The 27,048-nt window shown below is 41.9% G+C and overlaps 1 protein-coding gene across 2 annotated transcripts in view; it reads right to left on the reverse strand.

The window, feature by feature from the left end:
• Nucleotides 1-27,048, reverse strand: part of C7H1orf21 (chromosome 7 C1orf21 homolog) — a 129,412-nt gene that overhangs the window by 49,865 nt on the left and 52,499 nt on the right. For both annotated transcript variants that reach the window (XM_075507838.1, XM_075507837.1), the window contains exon 3: nucleotides 1,285-1,379. In XM_075507838.1, coding sequence (XP_075363953.1) covers nucleotides 1,285-1,379 — 95 coding nt within the window. The remainder of the gene's footprint in view (nucleotides 1-1,284; nucleotides 1,380-27,048) is intronic.

A 27,048-nucleotide genomic window follows, 5' to 3' on the forward strand; every position in this document is an offset into this window, starting at 1 on the left:
GAACACACTGCGGATGCTGCTAGAAAAGGTGATGTGAGAACATCACATTAGGGCAATGTTTCTAATGCCCTAAAAAATCCCAAAATCCTGCTGCCAGCTGAAGTTGCGCCGTTCACTGGAGCATCAGCAATGCAAAACTGCAGTGGCAAATACCTAATCTGGATACTGAAGTAGAAATCGTGTTGTGTGCTGCTAAATCACCGCTCGAGCAATGAGGTAAGGACAGCACACAGCAAAATAAGCTCTTCCATGTGCTACAGGAATGCATGTGTAATTGTGTAACGCAACCATGTGTGTCTAGAAGAGGGAATATAAAGTATCCAGGATGCCTGGAGCTCACTTATATCTTCAGGAAAAGAAAAAAACCCAAACAGTGAATTTTTGTACAGCTGCCCAATGATGGCAAAAGGCAAATCCTCAGCTGGTGATAACGGTTATGGCTTCACTGAAATCTGCTGATACCCTTTGGTCTTACTGAAGGAGGGAAAAAAACAAACAATCCTATGTGAAGAAAAGCTGCAATGAATGAGTGGAACCAGACGTGAAATTTTGCGCCCAACTATTATAACTGTGAGATGTCTTCAAAAAGTTAAACTGGGCAAAGCCCCAGTCAGTCAATTACAAAATTGACATTCCTTCAGCTTTAGAAGAGAGGAAACAACTTCTCAGAATTGCCAGAAGTGACTCAACTGTGATTTTTAAGCCACTTCAACAGCATCCTAGTTATTTCAAGTAGTACTACGAGTTTACCCGAGATTTCCTTCCCGTAAGTGGAACTATGAGCCGGCAAGGTGCTCAAATCAGGGAAAAAGAAACACACACAAAATGATTCTTACGACTGCTGTGTTACGAATATATTGCTTTTTCTAGTCCAAACTGCCTTCCCTGTGAATTTTTAAATATGTAAAAGCAGAAAGCACAGAGCAAATAATATCTATATAAGTAATTTTCTTAATGGCAGTGCACTGCTGGTTTACTACCAACTCGTTTGCAATATAGACACATACATTCCAAAACGCGTATGTTCAGATCTGCAAAGGAGGTGAGTGAGTATAATCGTGGAAGCACTCACTCCAAGATCAAGTAGAGCCTAATTCAGAAAGACAAGCAGGAAAAAGTCATATTTTGCACCTTCTATGCAAGCTTCGCACAGAGTTATGACATTTTTGAGAAAATCCTCTTGCCGCATGTAAGCTGTAGCTTGAATGTGCTGCATGTTGCATATTTCATTACAAAAGCAGAGCCATGTTATTTCATTAGATAAGCGATAAGTTCATTCCTTACCAAGTTTTCTTGGTTCCTGGCTGCTATTTTCTGATCATCTTCTCCCCCATTTTTCATGTATTTGACCTCTTCCACTGGTTTGATCCTATACTCATCTGAGCACCAAGGAAAAAAAAAAAAAAAAAGAAAAAAAAATTTTGAACCAGTGTAGTTCAGCAGCTGGGAAAAAAAACAAACTAAAACCAAAACAGCTGACTAGAAAAGACCCTAATTAAGCAAAGCAACTAAAAATTACATGTATATAGTTTCAAAGGCTTAAATGTGACTGATACCAAGGAAGTTTTTCCTGACTGAAGCTTCAGTAAGAATTTCCAGTTCTAGCTTCCAGAAATTGTTCAGTAGCTCCCTGGTCTAGTATAGCCACGGCACCACGAACAGGGGATGTTCAGTATGTACTCTCCCTCAAATCCCTAGGTTTTCTGTACAACATGTTCAGTACAAACAAGTTCTTTGCTCCTGCATCCTCCCTGGATTTTTATTATCATTGGGCAAACAAGCAATGTACAGTAGTTACTACAGAAAGCAGTCTGCTCATGGATGTTCCTTACATTGAGAAAATCTCTTTTGAAAAGCAATGCTGATAGAGAATATTTAAAATTTGAGTTAAAAGCTGGAAAAAAACCCCCACAACAAAAACCAATGCTTTTTTTTTTTATTTTATTTTGTTTTTCCTGCACTGTTTCAATGGAGCTAAAGCAAAACATACACAATGCACAGTCATATAATGGTTTCTGGAGAAAAGGCCCCATACTGAGCATCTTCCTCTCCCCACTCCCCACCCACAACCATTTTTCCTGCACATGAACATTACCCAGACAGAAATCCAGCATGAAAATAAGTAATAAGAAAAGTAAGATTCCTGGTTTGCCCTTAATATTGATCAGCTAGGCATTTCAGCTCTTCAAATAATAAATTCCCAGCTCCAGTGCCAATACAGAAAAATTGTCTAGCATACATGTGCTATCCCACAGTGAAGTAAACAGCCTCACCAAAAGCTTGAATAAGGGATTTTTTATTTTGGTAGGACAAGATGGAATTTTGGGAAAAGTGATTCTTCTCTCTAGCCTGTGAATGCAGTGCTTGCAGTACCAACACTGCCTTTTCTCAACCGCTTTTTCCTCTGGTTATCTTTGTAGCATGTAAATCTACTGGAAGAACACCCAGAGTTTTGCACCCATATTCCTCCAGCCAGGATATATAATGCAGAAGAGAAACTTTACCCCACGTAAGTGGAAAAATGTTAATACAAAATGAAATGCGACACAGTACACTGGGAATAAAAGGCAAAACCTTAGCAAATTAAAAGAAACCGCACAAACTTTATTCTTTTTGTTTGGGTTTTCAAGCAATTTATCTCACTTGCTAAGGGAAAAACAAAACACAAATGGATTTTTCTGGGTTACTGCATTATCAAAAAAAAAAAAAAATCAAAATTATTTAGAAGGAAGCTTGTTTTCAGGAAAGTATTAACCACAGAGTATATAAGTTAAATAAGCCTAACTTTGAAAAACAATCATGTTTTTTTAAATACAACATGGTTTTGCATTTGGCCTACTCTGTATCTATATGCTTTTTTTTATTATAGAGTTTAAATAAAACTGTAAATTTATCAAATAGCAGCATCTGAGATGCAGAGTCTCAAAACAGAAGAATTTAAGACAATATTATTAGATTGGTAAATGTGAACAACAACTCTGATTTTTTTTTTCTTTTTTAAATGGAATTTAGGTAGTCTGGAGGTGATAATGCATAAAACCAAAAAGGCTGAACACAGTAAAGCCTGGGAATTAGAAGTACTTGATTGACTGCAATATCTAACTTACATTTTTCTCACTCCTTCAATGATCTCTGTTGTGATTAGCAATAAAACCCACACACAAAAAGCATAAAACTCCTATGGTTGCACGTACAGATTTGAATAGGAAAACATGAGAAAGAGAAAATAGCACAAAGGAAGTTTGCACAACCTGCAGCTAGTCCACATTAACTAAAAAAGAGAGGCATGTTCAACCCAGCCTTTTAAAAAACGAGTAAGGTATGGAGCTCCTGATGTTCAGTGGCAAAAATAACCTCTGAAATGTGTCTCCTGCTTATTCAAAGAGATTAATTGTGATCAAACACCAAGCGCACACCCGGGCAGCAGACCATCCTATGCGGACTATACGTTTGTAGCAAGTGGACCAGGGCATTGATGAGCCCACGACTGATAATCAACATAATCAGATTTATATATGAAAGTTTGATACAGTTTGATAGAATGGAGGTAAGGCAGGAAGGAGGGTTTTTGTTGGAAGCTTAATTCTGTATTTCTTCTCTAACTGACTGTAAGAGAGTGTTGCCAGGCGTCACTGCTTAGCTGTCTGAGCTGAGGACTTGCTGGTACCTGGCTTCCCAATATTCATCATCACCATCATGACAACACTTGGAATTATTGCATCATTACTACTTACAAATTTGTGCTGCTTTTACCAGGCAAATAGAATAGAATAGACTATTTCAGTTGGAAGGGACCTACAACAATCATCTAGTCCAACCACCTGACCAATTCAGGACTGACCAAAAGTTAAAGCATGTTGTTAAGGGCATTGTCCAAATGCCTCTCAAACACTGACAGGCTTGGGGTATTGACCACCTCTCTAAGAAGCCTGTTCCAGTGTTTGACCACCCTCTCGGCAAAGAAACGTTTTCTAATGTCCAGTCTAAACCTCCCCTGGCACAGCTCTGAACCATTCCCACACGTGCTATCACTGGATACCAGGGAGAAGAGATCAGCACCTCCCTCTCCACGTCCCCTCCTCAGGAAGCTGTAGAGAGCAATGAGGTCACCCCTCAGCCTCCTTTTCTCCAAACTAGACAAGACCAAAGTCCTTAGCTGCTCCTCATAGGACATGCCTTCCAGCCCTGTTACCAGCTTTGTTGCCCTCCTCTGGATGCATTCAAGTACCTTCACATCCTTCTTAAATGGTGGGGCCCAGAACTGCACACAGTACTCAAGGTGAGGCCGCACCAACACTGAATACAGTGGGATAACCACCTCTCTTGACCGGCTGGCCATGCTGTGTTTGATGCCCCCCAGGATGCGGTTTGCCCTCTTGGCTACCAGGGTACACTGCTGGCTCCTCTTGAGCCATCTGGCACCCCCAGATCCCTTTCTGCAGGGCTGCTCTCCAGCCACTCCTCTCCCAGTTTATACCTGTGCGCAGCATTACCCTATCCTAGGTGCAGAATCTGGCACTTGGACTTGTCACTTGGCACTTGGACTTCATCCTATTAATCATAGCCCAATGCTCCAATCAATCTAGATCCCTCTGCAGGGCCTCTTGTCCCTCAAGAGAGTCAACAGCACCTCCCAGTTTGGTATCATCAGCAAACTTGCTACTGGTGCATTCAACTCCTGCATCCAGATCATTGATAAAAATACTGAACAGCACTAGCCCTAGGACTGAGCCCTGAGGAACACAGCTTGTGACCAGTTGCCAGCCAGATGTAGCCCCATTCACCACAACCCTTTGAGCTCTGCCCTTCAGCCAGTCCTTCACTCAGCGCACCGTGTACCTGCTCATCTCACAGTTGTACAACTTAGCCAGAAGGATGCTGTGAGGGACAGTATCCAACTAGAGGACTGGGCAGCCCAAGGTCTACCAGTATTATTAAAGACTGAGGCAAAAAAAGCATTGAATGCCTCTGCTTTTTCTTCATCCCTATTAGTCAGGTGACCATCTTCAACAAGTATCAGTCCAATGTTTTCTTTAGACCTCCTCTTGCTATTAACTTCAGCAGAGATCTCCCTGAATTGTGTAGGATTCGTAAAGAGAATAAGTGTTAGAGGACTTGTGGACAGAGTCAGGCCAGGCGAGGGTAAGGATTACAACACGGACACAGGACATTTAAGGAATACTTGAGCTGCCTGGGCAGCCTGTTCCCACTCTGTGGTTGTGTGAATTTCTAGGCTATGCTTCCTTTCCAGCTTCAGCTCCACACAAGTCTTTTTAGAGATCATTATCAACAAAAGTTCTCAAAAGTGTAATTTTAAATTCATGTTGAACATGGGCACAGATCCTTCAAATGCTGCACTGCTTGCCAGATGCATCAAGTAGCCCTGTAATGACAGCAAAAAATTTTGCACAAATTTTTTGTGTAATTTTCACAAATATTTACAGCAGGGTTAGTAAACGTGCTTTCCTCCAATACTTTACTTATGAATACAGTAACTATTCAATTATCTGTGCAGCGTAGCACAGTTGGAGTTACTCTTCCCTCTGTCCTACCAGCTCCAGAAGTGCAGATGCCTGGACAACTCATGCCTGAGACATGCAGCAGCAAGAAAGTTTCCAAAAATAAAACAGTCATTTTTCATTACATTTTTGGGACAAGTTGAATACACCATGCCAATTAGCAAGTCTTACTTCAGAGAAATCCACCTTCTCCTTAGGAGAATACAGATAAAAGAAATTCAGGAGGTCAAAGTACAAGACACCTGCTTCTGTAGATGTTAGTAGAATTACTCTTTTAATAGAAAGTGTCTTACAAAATAATATTAATGTCATGGGTCTATTATATGGTATGTGTTTGGGCATGAGAAATCTACTTGTATCTCAAAAAGCAGTGTAAATTTGACACAATCTAAAGCTGACAACCTGCCTTAAAGGCCAAGAGACTACCTCTTGGGGATGAGGAACATTAAGGAAGAAGCAGGCTGAGTGGCAAACACTCAGGTTTCAGTGCCTAAATAAATGATTAACAGACAGGAGTACCAAGCAGCTAGCAACTCCATCAAACCAATGGGTTTTGAGCAAGCAGTGCACGTACCAATATCAGACACACAGGCAAACACAGCGCTGGCCTGTGGAAAGCAAGCAATCAACCTAATTTCAGTTAACGGCAGCAGAAGAGAGGACTGAGCCATGAACAACTGTTTTATCATATACACACAGAGATGAAGGGAATGGATCAGCAACGTGAAGTTTGAAGCAATATTATTGTTCATAAGCTCTCATAATTTCCTATCACAGGCAAAATATTTTCCTTAAAATAGGGAGCACAAATACAATACATTGGCAACATTAGCTCATATTGAGTAGTCACTTGCTGGAGGTAGGTATAAATAGATATGATTCCACTTTCAAAGGGGGAAAAAAACAGCTAAGTAATTACAGTGCCACAGAAAGAAAAAGGAGTATCCAGCTGACTACAGCTTCCAAGGTACGATGAGGGATACCTGGAAACATCCACTTTCTGAACTAGCTAATGCGCTGAGGAAAAACCCCACCTCTAACTAATTTCAATAGCCATTGAACTAGGCTGCTTAAATACAAGTAACTACCTGAATCACAGCTAAAATGTCAATATTTATACCTGCAACCTTCCTGCTATCTGAGGAGAAACACCAAATTTTGCTTGCAGGTCTCCCTCTGGCATTTACAGTACTCAATGACACAAACTTTACCCTTCACATTCATGTTGAACTCCCATTTTTTTTCCTTGGATTGAGCTAAGCTGTAAAATCTCTTCATTTTTATGGGCCCATCACAAGTCTGTTCAAGTAGAGACCTGACATGAGAAATGCAGAACAATTCCTGAAAGCAATGGGACCAGTCAATATTTAGCAGGTTCCCAGCCAAGACTGTTGACCGCAATAAGCAGTCAACCAAAAGTGCAACCAAAGGGTGCAAAGGAGGAGAAGGTGGTAGCAAGCAGTTTGGCTAGGGAGGACATTGCTAGTTGGTGTAACAGAGAAGAAACGAGTCTGATGCGTAACACCTTGCTCTTCACAGATAAGACAACATTCATTATTTCAAATATACTAAATACAGCAACTAAATTCAAATAAGTATTTGGAGAAGACAGGTCTTGCACTATATTATGTTATTATTGGGAGGGCACAATTATATACAGACTTTTTTGACTAGGTGAAGATAAATGTTATCTTCTAAAGATAAGATATATATAAGATGGGGTGTTCAGAAACTACAAATTCTGGGCTATTTATGAGATTGTTCTTGTTCTAAAGTGACTGTCAGGATGAAAGCACTGCAAATGCAAAAGAATGGATGTTCAAGCAACAGACAGGCCTTAAAGTGTGTCATGGGGTGTATGGTCATTAATGGCTTTAAGTGAATATGAAAATTAGATTAAAGACGGGTTGGAGGAATGGGCCTTCGATGCCTTCCCTAAAGGTAACACCTTTAGGTATTTGCAAAAACTGCTAACCAGGTTTTGCTTGATAAGGTAAGAGTGCACCTGGAATTGAAGTGAAGGATGCTAAAGTCACCTTTTGATTTTTACCTTTTGATTTCTACTAAATACACCATTTTGACATATTTTGGGTTGAGCGATCAGAAATGAACCCAGAGAAATTGTAAAATGCTAATCAGGTCCTACTTGATGTCAATCAAGTCTGACAGTCAACAAGGCCTTTAACACTGTAAGAAGTTCAGGATAAAGGAAATTGTACAAAGTTCTATGCATATTTACCTTGCTCTATCTTGCTCAAGAGTAATACCGTTTTTCTTTTTCCTAAATACACTTTTACATCAAACATGAACAAAAGTGAAACATCTTTATGCTTCTTTCCTGTGGAAAACTAAAAACTGAGTAGTGAATACGATAAAAATCTTAGGACACTATCACTCAGAGAGTGGTAGATCATATATAAAGAGAAATACATCTTTATGCTCTTTTCACCTGTAAAAGTAAAAATCAAGTACTGTCTTCCATTGTGTGTTACATTATAAAAAGAGATTTCCAACAACTCAAATGGGGGAGGAACGGGTTTACAGGACTGCCACAGCAAATACCAAGTTGAAGAAAAGCAGCCCAATTGAATCAAAAGAAAACCAACATAAATGAACCACAAATAAAAGACAGAAATATTGTCAAGCGTAACACCCACCACAAAATCCATCACAGGATATAAACCAGAAAGCAGTAATGCCTCTAGCATGAAACTCTTTGGAAGGGCAAGGGAGGAAGAATTTTTAAGTTGAATACACTGCAAAAATTGTCAGTCGGCAAATCTTATGAATGAAGATCTCCATCTGGAAATAGATAATTCTACTCAAACGTCACCCGGTTGCCATGGCAATGTAACAAAGAAAAACAGCACTCATTAATAATGATTTCAGTGATAAATGAGCGTATCAACTCATAATATTGAAACAATTACTAGGGGGGGGGGAAGAAAAATGTGGTTGTTCCTCTGAGAAAAATTTCTTCAGCACTTCCAGACATCGCTATAAGTGCCATTACCACAGCAACATTGGTAATGACGCTATTTCTGGCTCAGTTAAAAAAACCCACCACCACAAAAAAGCATAACTCCATCAAACATATCTGGACTCACTGTGACTTTTGGAGAAGTCTTTTGTTAAACATCAAGTCTTAAAAAAATAATAATAATAAAATATGCTGATTTACATTGCATTCCCATTTCAGACACCTAAGGACGAACAGATTTGGCTCTGCTGTCATCAACAGGGACAATGGGTGAGCCTCTCTTCTCTATTTTTACTGACATATGAAGTATCAGACAGGAGATAAGTGGTACTTCAGTCACACCCCAAGAAGAAAGTTTCTCACCACACCTTCATTTTCCTGTGCTTCATATTTTTCTTTAGTATCTCTTGCCTTTCTATTGAAGGACATGCCAAGATTTATCCTTCATCCGTAATAGAACACATGTCTATTCTATAAATCTGAACTTTCTGTCTAAAAAATTTCTCTGTACCATACTTATTTCTGCCAGGTGTGGAAAGTACTCCTACCACTGTGATCACGAGGAATGCCACGGATCAAAGATTCACGTGCTCTCCTCTCTCAAAGACGTGAAAGCTAGAAGCTATATTTAGATAAAGGACTGAATTGCTCTTTCTAAAAATATTTGTTAAAAATCGTTAAGAGATTTTGATGCAATTTAATGGAAACATGTAACAGCAGGGGGGGCACCTAGACGCTAAATAAAAAACATGCCAAACATCATCTACAGTGCCATGGCAAAGAAGGAATACTCTGAGCTCCACAGCTACACTGGTAGGACGAGCAGTGGTGGGCTTAACTCTAGAAAGAGTCCGGCTAGGCATCAGAAAAAATCATTAACCACAAGGACAGTCAAGTACTAGAATTAGATTGCTTGGGTGGTTGCAGTTTCCATCATCAGAGGTCTTTAAAGAGTCCTCAGCCTTGACTGCCACAGGTTAAAGTCCATCCTGTTTTAGAGCACAGGAGGGATGAAATAAACTATTCAGATTATTCCAGCTCTGTTACTGTATGCAGGTATCAACTGCCTGGATACTAGCACAAGCTATGTCAAAGATTAAAAAAAAAAAAAAAAAAAAAACAAAAAAAAAACAAAAAACCCAAACCAAAGTCAACAGTTAGAGAAAGAAGTTGCAAAAATCCTGTAAACTGTAAACTAATGTTTCTCAAACTAAATACTAGGTAATGGAGGATATCTCAGTTATCTTCTTAGCTCCAGCTTCAAGCATTCTAAGAAAGCAGCACCTACATGGTTGTTTTTATTCTACATGGTTATTTCGATTCTGACTTAATTGCTGAGATTCCCAGCTGTAGAGGTGGATTTCCGATCCACCTTGAGGTGGGTTGAGAGTGAAATTTCATCGGAGATGAACCAGCATTGGGTGAGCGGCCCATCGTCTTCCTCTGTCATCAATCCTCAGGACTATCAACTCCTGGGTAATTCTAGATCCTAGTGATCACGTTGCTTTTACTAACATGAACTAAATAGAAAAAATAGCTCAGGAAATAAACCAAACCATTTTTCTCAAAGGAATATCTGAAAATGCTCATTCAGATTTCCCCAATGAAGTTACCTGTACCTTAATCCAATCTAAAATACGGCCACTGTTGGAAGCTGAGGCAGTGGACACCACCAGATATTAAACAGAGAACAGGTACACAAACAAGACACCAATTCTGCCACAATATATAAATCATATGACAGAAATGCTGTTTAAAAACCTGAATGTACTACACAGATCACAGCACATCTGGGAAGACCACCCCCAAGTATTTTTTCTTCTTCCTACACAATTCTAACACGTGTTAACTAGGAATGCTAACTACTGCTTCTGCATAAGGCAGATCTGTGACTGCTAGGGTTGGGTTTGGGGGGGGGGGCGGGGGGACGACAGAGACATTCAGTGTAACAAAAAACAGACCCTACGTGGAGGACTTCTGCAGTATTGAAAGGACACTTGCCCTAAAGCTAGGCAAGATAGGGGTAGCTCTTTTCTAAGCTGTCGAGCAGTTCCTACTACAGCCCCATGTCACACCCAGTGCTTTATAAAACATTAACTCAAGGGCGATGCCTGCTTGAAACTAAACTGGAAAATTCTAGCAAATTCCCTTCTACTTTATCAGGCTACCCCTTTCCAGGCCCAAATCACGACAGCTTTCAACAGCTTTCCTCTGGGACAGGTTTGACAGGAGCACAGCTCCATTAACTTTAATGGATGTCATCTTGATCTTTGTTGCTGTAGAAGCACAAAAATTCATATTGCCATATTAATCCATCCTTCATTAATACTGTCAGTCGTTTCCAGTGCTGCAAACTGCTCTTGATCCTTTGGGTATCTCTGCCCTCCCACACAAAAGGTCCAGCCTGACTTCTGCCTGAGGGAGAAGGTGCTGTCCCAACACCTACAATGCCACTGCTCGTCACATGCCTTAGTTTATGTATCTTGAGTTTTCTGATTTCTTTTCCCCCGATCTAATATAATAGCAGATGATGATGAAGCCATAATTTAGCTCCCTTGTTTCTATAGGTTTAATTTTTGAATTTGGTACATTACTTGCAGAGACTCACCGCTGCGCACAGGTCACGAGTAGCTGAATCAAGGAAGTCATTACTTGGTTTCTCCTACTATGTTTCTTCTTGGCCAAAAAGTTCCCACGGCTACTCTATATTTGGACTGTCACCTAGTCTAACTACTGTGAAAACTATAGTTGTATGTATAATTTTCTATCACATTATCATCCTGAGTGCTATCACACGGCATGTAGAGAATAACCAAGGGATCAAGCCCAGCCAGCATGGGTTCAGGAAAGGCAGGTCCTGCTTGACCAACCTGATCTCCTTCTATGACAAGGTGACCCACCTAGTGGATGAGGGAAAGGCTGTGGATGTTGTCTATCTAGACTTCAGTAAAGCCTTTGACACGGTCTCCCACAGCATTCTCCTGGTGAAACTGGCTGCTCATGGTTTGGACGGGTGTACTCTTCGCTGGGTAAAGAACTGGCTGGACAGCCGGGCCCAAAGAGTGGTGGTGAATGGAGTTTACTCCGGTTGGCGGCCGGTCACAAGCGGTGTTCCCCAGGGCTCTGTGTTGGGGCCAGTTCTGTTTAACATCTTTATCAATGATCTGGACGAAGGGATCGAGTGCACTCTCAGTAAGTTTGCAGACGACACCAAGTTGTGTGGGAGTGTTGATCTGCTGGAGGGTAGGAAGGCTCTGCAGAGGGACCTGGACAGGCTGGATCGATGGGCCGAGGTCAATTGTATGAGGTTCAACAAGGCCAAGTGCAAGGTCCTGCACTTGGGCCACAGCAACCCCATGCAACGCTACAGGCTTGGGGAAGAGTGGCTGGAAAGCTGCCTGGCAGAGAAGGACCTGGGGGTGTTTGTTGACAGCCAGCTGAATATGAGCCAGCAGTGTGCCCAGGTAGCCAAGAAAGCCAATGGCATCCTGGCTTGTATCAGAAATAGCGTGGCCAGCAGGACTAGGGAAGTGATCGTGCCCCTGTACTCGGCACTGGTGAGGCCGCACCTCGGATACTGTGTTCAGTTTTGGGCCCCCCACTACAAGAGGGATATTGAGGTACTGGAGCGTGTGCAGAGAAGGGCAACGAAGCTGGTGAAGGGTCTGGAGCAGAAGTCTTATGAGGAGCGGCTGAGGGAGCTGGGACTGTTTAGCCTGGAGAAAAGGAGGCTCAGGGGAGACCTTATCGCTCTCTTCAACTACCTGAAAGGAGGTTGTAGAGACGTGGGGGTTGGTCTCTTCTCCCAGGTAACAAGTGATAGGACAAGAGGAAATGGCCTCAAGTTGCGCCAGGGGAGGTTTAGACAGGATATTAGGAAATTTTTCTTCACCGAGAGGGTTATCAAGCATTGGAACAGGCTGCCCAGGGAAGTGGTTGAGTCACCATCCCTGGAGGTATTTAAAGGACGTTTGGATGAGGTGCTTAGAGACATGGTGTAGTGGTGGTTTTGGCAGTGTTAGGTTTATGGTTGGACTCGATGATCTTAAAGGTCTTTTCCAACCTATATGATTCTGTGATTCTGTATGCATAAAAGATCATGTTAACTAACCTTGTACCAGGGGCACAGGCCCACTACAGTATATCTGCTAGGTCTACTGTTGTGATAGGTAGGTCAGAGGAGTACTTTGGCAGGGGAAAAAAATACATACATATTGGTGTGCAACTAATAGAGTTGTTTTGTGGGAAGTAATTTTTCCATAAAGATTTCTGCTTCATACACAATCTCTCTATTAACACCATGTGGAAAAAAAATGCCAACTCACCACAGTTTGCACAACTGGCTTCCTTGCACACAGGTCATCCACCCCTGGCTCTACAGACCGAGCATGGAGGACAGTTCACTGGTCAGGGTATAACCTAAAGCTTTTCCTGCTCTAGCTCAGACTTCCTCCGTGCTCCTTGGGGTTAATTCTCTTTATGTGAAGAGAAGTATGGGAAGATGCATGAACAAGTGGAAGACAGTGAGTACCCAAAACCACTTGAAAAACAATTCTTGGGGACAAGGGGGCTCATGGATGTGCGTGCACGTGGTAGGGGGAAGATTGGAAATCTTAAACCCCCCTGGAACCCCTGAAGGAAGGCAATGCTCTGTTGCTGCTCTGCTCCATCGTGGCTCCCTGACAAGAAGGTCAGGGACCCTCCGGCCAACTCCACCAGTGAATCCCTCTGACCAGGTACATGCTGCCAGCAGCTGGTTCAAGCATGGGGTACCACAACCTCAGAGGCCATTTCGTTACCTCAGAAAGACTCTTAAAAATACAACCTCAATATCCTAAAATCCAGTTATTGCTAAACACACAATTTCCGCCTGGCTTGCACAGTACCATCTTTAATTACACAATCTCCAGATATTTTAAACTCCCATTTGTATTCAAGATCTGAGGAAACTCCGTGTATAAGATGGTATTGAAAAAACAGCCATGTGATCATATAATTAAAGACTTTTGCGCATTCATCTGTAATTAAGAAGCCAAAAACCAGTGCTGGTGGTGTGCACTCGTAACTGTCTTTCAGATACCCAGATTTTTGCTTGCTGAAACTATATAACTCATATATATACATATACACAGACAGAGGTGGGGGGTTTTTTTGCATTTAATTAACACATAACTTTGAGCCAGACACCAGGTTGTTCAAAGGAAACCATTTCTCAGGTGGAGATTACAGCCACGGTGCTCGGCAGGAAGGATACTCAGTAAATGCAATTATCTAGCCCACTAAAAAGATCAAATTGAGAAATGAAAGCAGAAGAGGAAACAAGCAGCAGAGAGATTAATTAAAGGAACAGACAGGAGGAAAACAAAGGGTCTGTGCCTTGAAAATATTGCTGTTCGTATGAAACCACCAGGTAGGTTTTTGGATCAAGGTTGCACCATCCTGCCCCAGCATCCCCATGCCATAACAGGGGAGCAGCACAGGACTGGCCCCGCACAGCCCTTGCAACATCTTGAAATAGCCAGAAGTTCAGCATTTCCAATCACTCACTACATTTAAACACCACAAACTTATTTTTAAACAAAATTGCATGACCCTGCCCTGAAGAAAACACCCTGCTCCTCAGGAACTGCAAAAGCAAAGCTTGAAGAATTGGCTTCACCACCATAGACCTCTTTGTTGTGGAAGGGAGAGACAAGAGGAACGGCTGGGGAGCAAACCTGCAAATAGAACATAAACTGCAACACAAGGGCTAAAACTTCTCCTACATTCCAACTAGGTGGTGAAAACCTAGCAAGCTTGTAGGCAGCAATGGTAAGACTTCCTCAGCCGCGGAGGAGAGGCAGGTGCCATCCTCTCACCTCTCCACGCTGCATCCTGGAAAGTATCTTGAGACCAACCCAAAAGCTGTCACCTTGGCCAATCTAGATAGCACACTGTGGCCAGGTCAGAAAGGCTACTTCAACTCCATTCTACTGCTCCTTTTTAAAATTCTCCCTTAGAAAGGAAAAAACCCACCAAGCACTAAATATTTAATTCTTTTCAGGTTTTTCAACATCATTAACAAAACTCCTGGTCTCTGCTGACCCTCCCCCAGACGGCATCCATCTACGTACTCCATTGCACAACATTTATCATTCTAGCACAGAACCTGTCAGCGACTATTCAGATTCCAAACAAAAAACTTAACTGACCACTACTGTGAGCATCTCTTGTACAATGATGGAGGTCCTGCTCCTTACAGCCCTGCTAACATATCGACCAATTGCTCTAGACACCAAAAACCTCTCTTGAACTGAGCCACCCCCAAGAGTTCCCTGGAAAAAAGAGTCATTACCACTCCACACCCCCAAAATTACACATTTCCTATTATTAGAATCATAGAATTATAGAATTGTTTAGGTTGGAAAAGACTTTTAAGATCATCAAGTCCAACCATTAACCTAGCACTGCCAAGTCCACTGCTAAACCATGTCCCTAAGCACCTCATCCAAACATCTTTTAAATACCTCCAGGGATGGCGACTCAACCACTTCCCTGGGCAGCTTGTTCCAATGCTTGATAACCCTTTCAGTGAAGATATGTTTCCTCATATCCAATCTAAACCTCCTCGGCGCAACTTGAGGCCATTTCCTCTTGTCCTATCACTTGTTATCTCGGAGAAGAGACTGACACCCACCTCTCTACAACCTCCTTACAGGTAGTTGTAGAGAGCAATAAGGTCTCCCCTGAGCCTCCTTTTCTCCAGGCTAAACAACCCCAGTTCCCTCAGCCGATCCTCATAAGACTTCTGCTCCAGACCCTTCACCAGCTTCGTTGCCCTTCTTTGGACAGACTCCAGCACCTCAATGTCCTTCCTGTAGTGAGGGGCCCAAAACAGAACACAGTATTCAAGGTGTGGCCTCACCAGTGCCGAGTACAGGCGGACAATCACTTCCCTAGTCCTGCTGGCCACACTATTCCTGATACAAGCCAGGATGCTATTGGCCTCCTTGGCCACCTGGACACACTGCTGGCTCATATTCAGCTGACGACCAACACCCCCAGGCCCTTTTCTGTTGGACAGTTTCCCAGCCACTCTTCCCCAACCATGTAGTGTTGCATGGGGTTGTTGTGACCCAAGTGCAGGACCTGGCACTTAGCTTTGTTGAGTCTCATACAATTGGCCTCGGCCCATCGATCCAGCCTGTCCAGATCCCTCTGCAGAGCCTTCCTACCCTCAAGCAGATCAACACTCCCGTACAACTTGGTGTCATCTGCAAACTTACTGAAAGTGCACTCAATCCCCTCGTCCAGATCATTGACAAAGATATTAAACAGAACTGGCCCCAATACTGAGCCCCGGGAAACACCACTTGTGACCAGCCACCAACTGGATTTAACTCCATTCAGCACAACTCTTTGGGGCCGGCCATCCAGCCAGGTTTTACCCAGCAAAGAGTACGCCTGTCCAAGCCATGAACAGCCAGTTTCTCCAAGAGAATGCTGTGGGAAACCGTGCCAAAGGCTTTACTAAAGTCTAGATAGACAACATCCACAGCCTTTCCCTCATCCACTAAGCGGGTCACCTTGTCATAGAAGGAGATCAGGTTAGTCAAGCAGGACCTGCCTTTCCTGAACCCATGCTGACTGAACCTGATCACCTGGTTGTCCTGTACATGCCATGTGATGGCACTCAAGATGATCTGTTCCATCAGCTTCCCCAGCACTGAGGTCAGACTGACAGGCCTGTATTTCCCCAGATCCTTCTTCTGGCCCTGTCTTCTAGATGGGTGTCATATTTGATAACCTCCAGTCAACTGGGACCTCCCCAGTTAGCCGGGACTGCTGACAGAGGATTCAAAGTGGTTTGGTGAGCACTTCCACCAGCTCCCTCAGTACCCTTGGGTGGATCCCATCCAGCCCCACAAACTTATGTGTGTCTAAGTGATGTTACAGGTTGCTAACCATTTGCCCTTGGATTACCGGGGCTTCATTCTGCTTCCCATCCCTATCTTCCTATCTTCTGGCTGCATACCCAGAGAACAACTGGTCTTACTATTAAAGACTGAGGCAAAGAAGGCATTAAGTACCTTTTCCTCATCCTTTGTCACTATGTTTCCCTCTGTGTCCAATAAAGGATGGAGATTCTCCTTAGCCCTCCTTTTCTTGCTAATGTATTTATAGAAACATTTTTTTATTGTCTTTTATGGCAGTAGCCATATTAAGTTCTAGTTGGGCTTTGGCCCTTCTAATTTTCTCCCTGCATAACCTCACGACATCTTTGTAGTCATCCTGAGTTGCCTGCCCCTTCTTCCAAAGGTCGTAAACTCTCCTTTTTTCCCCCTGAGTTCCAGCAGAAGCTCTCTGTTCAGCCAGGCCGGTCTTCTTCCCTGCTGGCTTTTCCTTCAGCACATTTTTTACTATTATATATATTTTTTATATATTACTTTATTATATTTATTATTTATTATTATTATTATATTGCAAATACATGACGAGGCGTCTTCAGTATCCTTGTTAATAAAAAAGGATACTTAACAAGTAATGCCATTCTCAATCAGTCAACTACTAAATGAGATTGTTGCCCTGCAATGTATGACTTGAAATGGATTTTCACATCCTTTCTGGCATAGTAGCTTTCTTCCATTAATATTACTCTATCAAATTTTCACTGCTCATGTACCTCAAAGAATATTTGTAAATCAACAGCTATTTCATTTTTATTAACTGCATTATGAAAGGGACAGAATAATTATCCAGGGCCAGTGACGTACTGGAGATTCATGATGAGCACAAATGCCTCCTCATTGCTAGTATTTCTGTAAACCAGGAGGGGAGAGAGGGACTAATGTAAACTTAATTTATAAAAGACAGCACACATTTCCAGATGCAAAAGATACAAAAGTTAATTACATTACTCCACTTACAGGCCCTCTGAAGTGCTACAAAATTAACCTATCGGAAAGATTAATATTTTAGTCTGGTTACAATGTTCAGAGTTAATCTGTTATCTCTGAAAGATGCCTACTTCCTCGAGCAGCATCCATGATGCAAAAGCTTTATCTAAAGCCCCGAAAGCAAACACCTACCACTCACACGGAGCTGATGGAGGCGTATCGTTCAAGCAATCAACGGTAACGATGGGAACACCCTAAGAAATTCCTGGAACCGGAGCAACGCTGGGCAACGAGGGACTGCCTGGCTCACAGCCCCGTCCAGTCACAGGAGATGTCTGGTTTAACATCTCCACCTCAACCATATATGCCAAGGCACAAATTAACTCCCAGTTCTCTGCAGCATGTAGTCGGTGTTCTTCCACGCCGTCTCGTACCGTTAACGATCTCCTCCCTTGTCCCTACTGTCATCACGAACATAACCTGTTTATGAGACTAGAAGTGCTCGTCCCCATTTGCTGCCTGCTGTCTTGCAACCACATCAAAGCTGCTCCGTGCAAATAATACATGAACATGCACATTTAGGATATGCTGGTAGTGCAAAGATGACTGGAAAAGAAAAGAAAAAGAAATTTTAAAAAGCTAGTGATTTTCCATGTCTCCTCCCCTTCCCTCTGGGCAAAACTTTCTAAAAGACAGCAAAATATCAATGTGTGAGAAAAGGCAGTTTTTAATGGTAGCTAAAGGAAAAAAAAAAATCAAAATAAGAAATGTGTGCTTACAACACTTATGTTAGATGAGCATTTTCAGCCTAAAAAGATCTCAAGATGCACCCAGTTCCTACAGTTAGAAATTCCCTATATACTTGATGACAAAATACAGGGGATAAAATGTATGTAATTTTAATATATACAACCATTAATACAATTTAGGAGACTTCCATGAAAAACACCTACACCCCCTTTTTTCCTTTTGAATAGACTCAGATCATTCCTGAAACCACAAATCCTGAAACAAAGGCGACTTCATGCTATTTCCCAGTATCACAGAACATGAAGTGCTCCGCACCTCTGTCGCCTGAACAGCCCCTTGCAGCGCTCCCGTTACAAGAGCAAAAAGGAAATATATAATTTAAGAGCACCCTAAACCTGATCCTTTTTGCCAGAGCCACACCCCCTCCCCCCCTCGTACAGATAAGAAGAAAAGGTGTGTGGCAGAGCACAATTACACCCACTCAGCAGAAGCCAGGCTTTGTTTTTTATAAGCCCATGAGGCAGCAATGTTAACATTTCCAATTTTTTCCCAATTTTTTTTTTGGTGCAAGCTCAAGACAGAGCACCACCAGTCTTGGGCCTTGGACCAGGGACAACATGAGACTGCTCAGTTATAGAATTTACTTAAAATACCCATGACGGCACAGTGTTTTGGAGAAGTACCTAATGGAAAAATGCCTTCTACACTAGCAAACAGATGTTTTGCTGTAGTCCGAGCACATAGGACAACGAAGCATTTTGGCAGCTTTTTAGAAATCAAAGTTTCATAGCAACTAGCCTGTAAAGGCATCTTTGGCTATGTATGTGAGGGTACACAAATACTTACTGGTCAGGTATCTTTTCCTTGTATTTAATAAGTATTTCTACCAGTAGATATTCCTACTATAAAATTACAGCCTTGTGTTGCCGAAATGAATATGCATCCATGCAGCTTCACAAGGCTTGCCTGGGGAATCAGAGAATTATCCCCCAGACTGAGGATTTCCTGGCCAAATTTCAGTCTTTGGGGGTTTTGTTTGTTTGGGTTTCTTTTACTTTGTGGCCAAGTAATACAACACTTGGAAAATGACAAAAGGAACACTGCAGTAATTGAAAGTATGTGGCACTTTTACCATGATTTTCCTCGTTTGCACCTACAGGTAGGCAATGAATGCCAAGGATTCTGTCTTTAAAAGATTAAGTAAAAAAGATAAGTTTGCCTGTACCCATAAAATAAACTGATTTCCTTCAGCACCAAGGCTGCCAGAAAACACATCCTGTCTTCTTTCTAGCAAATACCAAAGGCGGATGTATGCCCCTATTTATAGTACACTAATGCAATTGTGAAATGCATACCCCATGCAGTTTATTTGTATTCAACTTTGACTATACTCCTCATGGAGCTAAGCAGCTTGTGGGAAGGGTCATTCCCAAGAATAAAACTGCGTTAACTCTGCCTATGTATCAGCTACTTGCAGAGACTCAGGGGTGCCCTCAGAGCCCCCCCCCATCCTCGGGTACATCTCCTTTGGGTGCTCTGACACTGATCAGCAGATTGCAAAAGGTGAAAGCTTACATTAAACTAAGAAGCGGGGAAGTTACGACCTGCCGATTAATTTCTCCCCCCAAAATGGGGATAACAACTGTTTCTCCACCTTGGTTCACCTTCTCTCTTTATCCTATAAATCCCCACTAAAGGTGCTGAGTCTGATTGCCTGTGTATCATGCCAAACCCAGCAGACACCAGGCTGGAAACTCAGGCATTGCTGCAAAGCAGATAACAAACAGTGCCTGTACCAGAGAAGGTCTGTATAAATACAGTGTGTTTACACTAAGTAGAATTACATTGCAGAATAATTCCCTCACCTAATACCGTTACAAGGGGTCATAAACATTGCAAGATGATTAACTGCCAGAAGATGATAACTATACAGTCTGAAGGCTATCTAGTTAATTTATGGACACCTCCTCTGCTTTAAGTCCAGCTCTTTTTAAGGTGTCACGCAATTTCAAATGCACTCCTATGCAAAAGAAAAATGTACAAAATTATGGTTTCATAAAAAATGAAGTAGGAGTCATCCTGTCTTTCTTCAGTTTTCCTATTGCAAAATTATCCGCACACATTTTCAAACATTCCAAAGCTAAGTTAAATGCTTAAGTTAAATGTTTGATGTCGAACCATATACTAAGGTTAAAGGGCCACAAAGAAGGAGGATACTTTGCATATTCTGGCTATATAGCAAACGCAAACATGGTTTAAACTACAGGGATTATTTTTTAAGATAAGGGCCATACACTACTATATCAGCTCAGTCATCTGATACAATAATCTCAAAAAGCACCAACAAAAAATAAGAACTTGTTTTGTTAAATTTAGTCAATTGTTCTCTGCTTACAGTTTTTGTTAAATTTAGTCAATTGTTCTCTGTTTACAGGTAGGAAAACATCAGCAACATTTATATAGCAAAGATCTACTATCCATTTGGGAAAGTAATCTCATTTAGGGTCTTTCTGATTTTTTTCAGAGGAAAGAACTGAAATAATAGGAGACAGAACTCCAAATATGCACCATTTTTCTTTATTGCTCATTTTTTCCTTCCTGCCAGGAGAAGTCATGACTAAGAATGGGAAGGCTTTATCTGGTAAATCAGTGCTCAATTGATATAAATGCAGTGCCTCCCCAAAGCAGCCCTGCAATGTGGCTGAGGGCATAGCAATGCAAAACCTCACCCTGCCAATGACTGAGAATACTCCTCCAGCACATAAAAACAAGCAATTTGTTTCTGTGCACCTGCTCTGTCAACCTGCTCCCTAGCACAGGCTTGCTTGCCGGTGGTGGATGTGATCAGCTTCCAAGGGTCAGTGTTTTCTTCTCCTTTCTTTGTACGGTGAGTTAAAATGAGCAAAAAGCTTCTGTAGGTGTAAGGTCAATGGTATGAAAGAGGTGGCAACCGCTGCATGAGATACGAAGATAGCAACAAGGAAGTATGGCATGTCTTTATCCATGTTCAGACAATTGGTAGCTTGGTCGTGCCCAGTCCTGATAGACTCTGGAGTGCTATCAAAACCGAAGTTATTGATCATAATGTATACAGCACTGCAGGGTGGGGACAAGCTCTTTAACTCTCCCTGAATGGCAACCCCACCGCTACCACTAGTGATGGGTTGCACAGGGATTACTATATGTGACCAAGGAATGTCTTCAACCACTGTTGCTTGACTTCACTGAAACGATTTACAACTAAGACATTTTCCAACACCCAAGGATTTAAAGAACTACTCTATCACTTCTGAACTAGTTTTCTTCACTGCTGGATCAGTGAAACTAGATGCTGAAAACCAGTCTTGTGACAAGGTATCTTCTTGGAGCCTACAGGAACCTTTCAATTGACTTGGATCTCATCTCTAAGGACCACCAGACCAGCATTTCTCCTCTTGCAAGTAAAAACAAAAGGGGGAGGAGTAGGAGAAGAAAGATCTAGTTCAATCACAATCATTACATAAAGCTCATGATTAATGGACAGATGCTGTCAGGCCTTGAGTGCAGTAAGAGGCCATGGCCAGCCTCATGAAACCCTCACTTGCACATTCTGCCCATAGATCCAGGAGCTCTGTTTTGGGTGAGGCTTGGGCCTTCAGTTCTTGCCAGAGCAGGTCTGCCTGTCTCCAGTCCTGCCTCTGGTCCCATCTCCTGGAGGGACCTCAACCCCACACTGTAAATATCTTCTCGCCTGAACAAAGCCCTTGGGCAAGCTCTAGCTCGTCCCCATCCCTGACTCCAGCCTCATCTCCTGCTGCTCCTCACTGCACTCCCTGGATGCACCCTGGACCTGGTTCATTGCCATGCCTGGGACTGCTGATGGACCCTGTCACCAGCACCCAGCTCTGGCCCATGTTCAGGCCCCATGGGACCGCACCCCAACAGTGAGGGCACTGCAGGTGCTGGGGTCACCCTTGGCTCCCAACTTGTCCCCCCTCATGAAGCAACCCTGCTCCTGCTGCAGGAGAGATGCTGGCCTGTTACACCTTCTACAAAAGGCTCTTTTTATATTCTTTACATATCTCTCTATTTATTTACTTGCTGGCGTGGGATGAAGAGCCTGTTTTGCTACTACTCTCCGAGCAAACCCATAGCCCAGAACAGCTTCTTCCTTATACTGCAAAAGCAGTACCTTTTCCAAGAGAGCTATAAAGATGAGCCACTTCTATTCACAAAAGGTGAAAATACAGAGTTTTAATTCATGTGGAAAACACTTTCTTTGCATGCTTTGATCACAAATACATGAGTAGACAAAACCTGAGGGTGGGGTTTGGTTTTGTTTTGATTTTTTTTTTAAACCCTGTTGCTTCCTCATGGCAATAAAATAGTAAATTATTGACTTACCAAGGGTGTTCTCAGAGTTACACAAATACATCATAAACCTAGATAACAAATGCAATTTCATTACATTTCCCACAAGAACATAACACCAAAGTGGTTTTTGGTTCTATTCTTCTCTCTCACTTCCCGAAACACATGTTTAGGACTGACCTTACTTAGATAAGAAGCAGGCTATCACCAAATTGTGTTGGAACAGAGTAGATAAAAACAAAGATGTTGTTAAACTAAAAAAAAATATCATTTCAACTGAATAAAAAAAAGTGAGGAAAAACAGAGTCCAGTATAATTCTGGAAGATGCTCATGCACTTCAGCCGTATGCTGCAATGCACTCATCTGCTTTTCTTTAGCTTTCAAGCATTGATGCAAGATCTACTTTATAACATGAGCTGCTGAAATCATGAACAACATGAAAGCTACCCTTTCAGGAGCTCAGCCGGAATCTGAATTTAAGCAGTGAAAATCTCCTCCTTTGAAACTCACTGTGATATTTAAAGTTTTGCACCCCTGAGACTGGGTTTTCAGAGAGCGGGTGCCTACATGCCAATCACTTCCATGGAGTTCAGATTAAGCACTGCATGGAACAAGTGCCTGTGGTTGTACCAGAGGTATTTGTTCATGTTTGAAAATGTCTTTTAAAAAGGTTATTGTCTCAAAATATCCAGTATGGTATTAGGACACTGCATGGTGCTGGTACCCTTATGCATAATCACTACTGTCCCTAAAATGAGTAAGATCTGACATTGCAGAAGCATGTCAGGACAGCCAAATGAGCTGGAGCAATTACAATTTGAGTGCTAACCAGCTGACCAACAGAGTCAATAAAATAAACGCTGCCAGGCAAAGTGAGCTGTGTGTTTGTGGGAAGCCTAGTGCAGCAAGACCTTCTGATCACAGCATGTGTTCCCGGTCAACATGACAGAAGTTATATTCCTTAAACTACAGCTTTCCAGACAGTTTCAGTTCAGTGAGGATGGCCACGCTGTCTTTCAGTAGAAAGAATTTCTTGTTCTCAATTTTAGCGTTTTTTTCTGGCAGTTGAGAGTAAGGGAGAGGTAACAGGAAGGTGCTATTCACTGAAAACACTTCTAATATATTTTTCCCACTTCAAATCTTACCTGAAAACTTCCCAACTTCAGAACCTCAAATGACCTGCAGATGATCTGCAGAATTTTGTGCACAGGAACAAGGCAGGTTTAGGAAGTTCTCTCATATTAATTAGGGACATCTGAACAGTCTTGCCAGGCCCACAGATATTTTGAAGTGTCCTGAGCAACAATCTGAGACTGAAGTTTTGAATAAGATGATACTTCTAGGCCTGCCTATTAAGGAAAGAGCCTTCAAAACATACTAACCTCTACAAAGGTTTGGGCACAATATTTTTGGAGATGATGACACATATTTAGGAAAGGTAAATCATAGTCCCAAATTCCCCTTGCTATTCTCTTCCTGTATACAGTGGGCATGTTTTAAAAGTTTCAATTATTTTAGCATCTTTTGGCACTTAGAGCATACATCAAAATAAGTCAGAGTTCTGCTATCTTGGGTAGCGGCCTGTGATACTCACATGGATGACACACAGCAGACACAAGGAAGGAAATAATTGACTGCCACAAGGCAAGGATTAGCAGAAGTGAGACAAACACATAAAACATATAGGAAGAAAGAAAACACAAACATAAGGAAACTCACAACAAGTCGATAAAGATTTTGGGGTTTAAATGGTGATATTGGTGAACAAGAAGCCAAGTAAAGCTACTTCCTTCCAGTTCAGTTACAGGCACTACAGAGCGGCTATTTGTTTTGGGTAACTAAGCTGAACTCTTTGATTTGGTGAGAAAAAGGAGTCCTCCCTGTGAGACTGGTTGTTGCTTTCCAGACACTGCAGACCGACTGCCACCATACAGGACAGCTCAATACTTGCTGTAGTTGAATACTCTAACTTTGCTGCTTGGATTTTGAACTATGGCATTTTCAAAAGATTTGGGAAGACGTATTAACACAGGAGAAAACTGTTGAAAAAAAAAAGTGAGGAAGAGCAGAGCAGAGATAAGGGCATGCATGTCTTCAAGTGATCTGACATCAGGTCCCTCACACATCTTCATGCTGTCCATCTCTAAAACAAGAGTGGGTCTGTAATACAAACCAGGAAAGTTGTGAAGATTACTAAACTAGAGCTTGTGAAGCAATCAAATACTATGTGCATCAATCAGTTTTTCAATCTCATTATGATACCTCAATGCTAGAGATTTCCTTTTCTAGCATTCTCCCGGCTGCTCTGAGATAAATTAGTTTATAAACTATTGTACTTTGCATTCAGCTTTATTTAGGCTGGTTTAGCAATTGGAACTGCTGTTTATAACAGAAATACTATCCGGCAATTGCAGCACGGATATTCCCAATTTGCCAGAATATTCTTACCTGCCGTGTTTACTCTCACTTTTGCAAAGCACCCAAGAGCTCCATATAAATGTCTGGATTAGCCTCTCAGATTAATAAACAGATTCTAAAACCGTTTTTTTCTTCCCCCCACAACAAATCACATTACCAGTTATTGTCTTACACAAAAAATGATGTCAATAACCTCCTCCCCAAATGAACATCCCATGATTTTTTCAAAAGGCACAAATAAAATTAATCTACAAGAGACGTTATATTATTAAAACATATGCTGAAATCAGCAACGCTTAAGGCTCTATCATGGCATTTTGTTCTTCATTGGCATTTACATTATTATAGTTCTTATGTATTGCCCTGGAAATCAGCTTTGAAGTGGAATGATGAATAAATGAAGATTTGTTATTACTATCCTTATTTGAGGGACTTTAAAGTCATTAGAGACCAACAAGACATAATAATCATATTATATTCAATCTTCTCTAGAACATCTCCTTTGATAGGCCTGCTAACTCAATTATTTAAATATATATTACAGCAAAATGCAGCATGCCTTCCACAGTCTGGGATAAGATGGAAATTTTTATGTTTTGTTTTAAGTTAACCAGAATTTGTTCTTACAGAATTCATGGGTTTCATGGTGGGTTTCTCGGTTTTAAACACTAGAGTTTCAAATTTACAGTAAACACCTGGCTCAATGTGTCTGCTCAATTAAAAAAAAAGGTTAAAAGCTGGTGAGGAATTAAGGCACTGGAGCACAATCCTAACCTACAGTGACTTTTAAAAGTAAAAAAAAAAAAAAAAAAAAAGTCCTCACAGAACCGATGATCTCTCAAATAGTCAATAGACTTGGCTTCAACCAACCACCACCAGGCAAGAAGGAAAAAGCATCTAGAGGCTCTGAGGAAGAACAGAACTGCACCACTCCGAGCAGTTCAGAAAATAGTCTCTGGATTCAAAGTGACATCTATAGTTGAGCAAAAACTACTGATTAGGAAAAAAAAAAAAAAAAAAAAAAATCAAACACTGTATACCTGGAAATTATCTCCTTTTTTTCTAAAGAAGGGTGGATAAACCCTAAGACAAACATCACAGCCCCTGAAGAAAGCTTTGGAAATGTTAAGTGGTCTTCTAGACAGGCCACCTTCTGAGGGCTTGGAGGGAGGGCTGCAAAACAAGTATAAGGCTTGTGGCATGCAAGCTGAGTGACAACAAAAGGGCAGAGGGCAAAGCTACAGCCCTGTTGGTGCACATAACTCCTGCATGGCTTCATTGCCTGCTTCTCCCCTGAAAGGAAGAGGAAAAAGTGCTGAAGGACTAGAAGTGTGTTCATAGCAAAGGAAGTCAAAGTTGGCAATGCAATAATGCTGTTCTGGTGACTTCTGCAACATGAACAGAGAATTGTTATCCAAGGCACAGAGAGCAAGGAGCTGCACAGGAATTACTAAGGTCCCTTCCACCCTTCCTTTACTCATGAAGTCCTGTACCATGAGCTTAGCCCAAATGAGAAGCTTGGAGACACCACCATTTACACAGTTCTGAGATCACCTCAATGTCATCTTCAGTTCAGATAACTAAGGATTGTTGTACTACATGTACAGCAGACCTCTCTCACAGCAAGAAGCCATGTTTAACTACAACCAGATGGGTCTCTCCTCCCCCCAGCACTCTCAGCTCTTTTCCGTCAGTTACAAGAGGGAAGCTTACAACCCCAGGCTATGACTAACCCCCTTCTTCTCTGCCCTCTGAAACTTCCATCATTATTCAACTTTGACAGCAGAGATAGTACAGAGTAGCCACTGGCTCTCTATCACCGTAGGCTCGCATTGGCAGTTTTTATTGCCCGGCTGGAAAACAAGTGCAATGGTAATGATGACCATCTAGTTCATTCTTCAGTAGCTCCAGTTGCTACTTGTGGAGCTGCAATTATAGCAGTGGAGCAAAATAGGAAAGGTCTTGCGCACCAGAGAAGATGAAGCTCACAGAAAATCACATGAACAACTGCACTTATTTGTGGAAAAAGGGTGCTATGTGGGAAAGCGAAAGGTTTTCCAGCTATGTGGATAATGCTTTCAACCACACACAAAAAATCCCTAAGTGGCAAAAAAACCCCAGCAGCCTAAGGCAAAGGTAAGAGCAAAACTGGCT

The sequence above is a fragment of the Mycteria americana genome, chromosome 7 (genome assembly GCF_035582795.1).
Source record: "Mycteria americana isolate JAX WOST 10 ecotype Jacksonville Zoo and Gardens chromosome 7, USCA_MyAme_1.0, whole genome shotgun sequence".
Lineage (NCBI taxonomy): Eukaryota > Metazoa > Chordata > Aves > Ciconiiformes > Ciconiidae > Mycteria > Mycteria americana.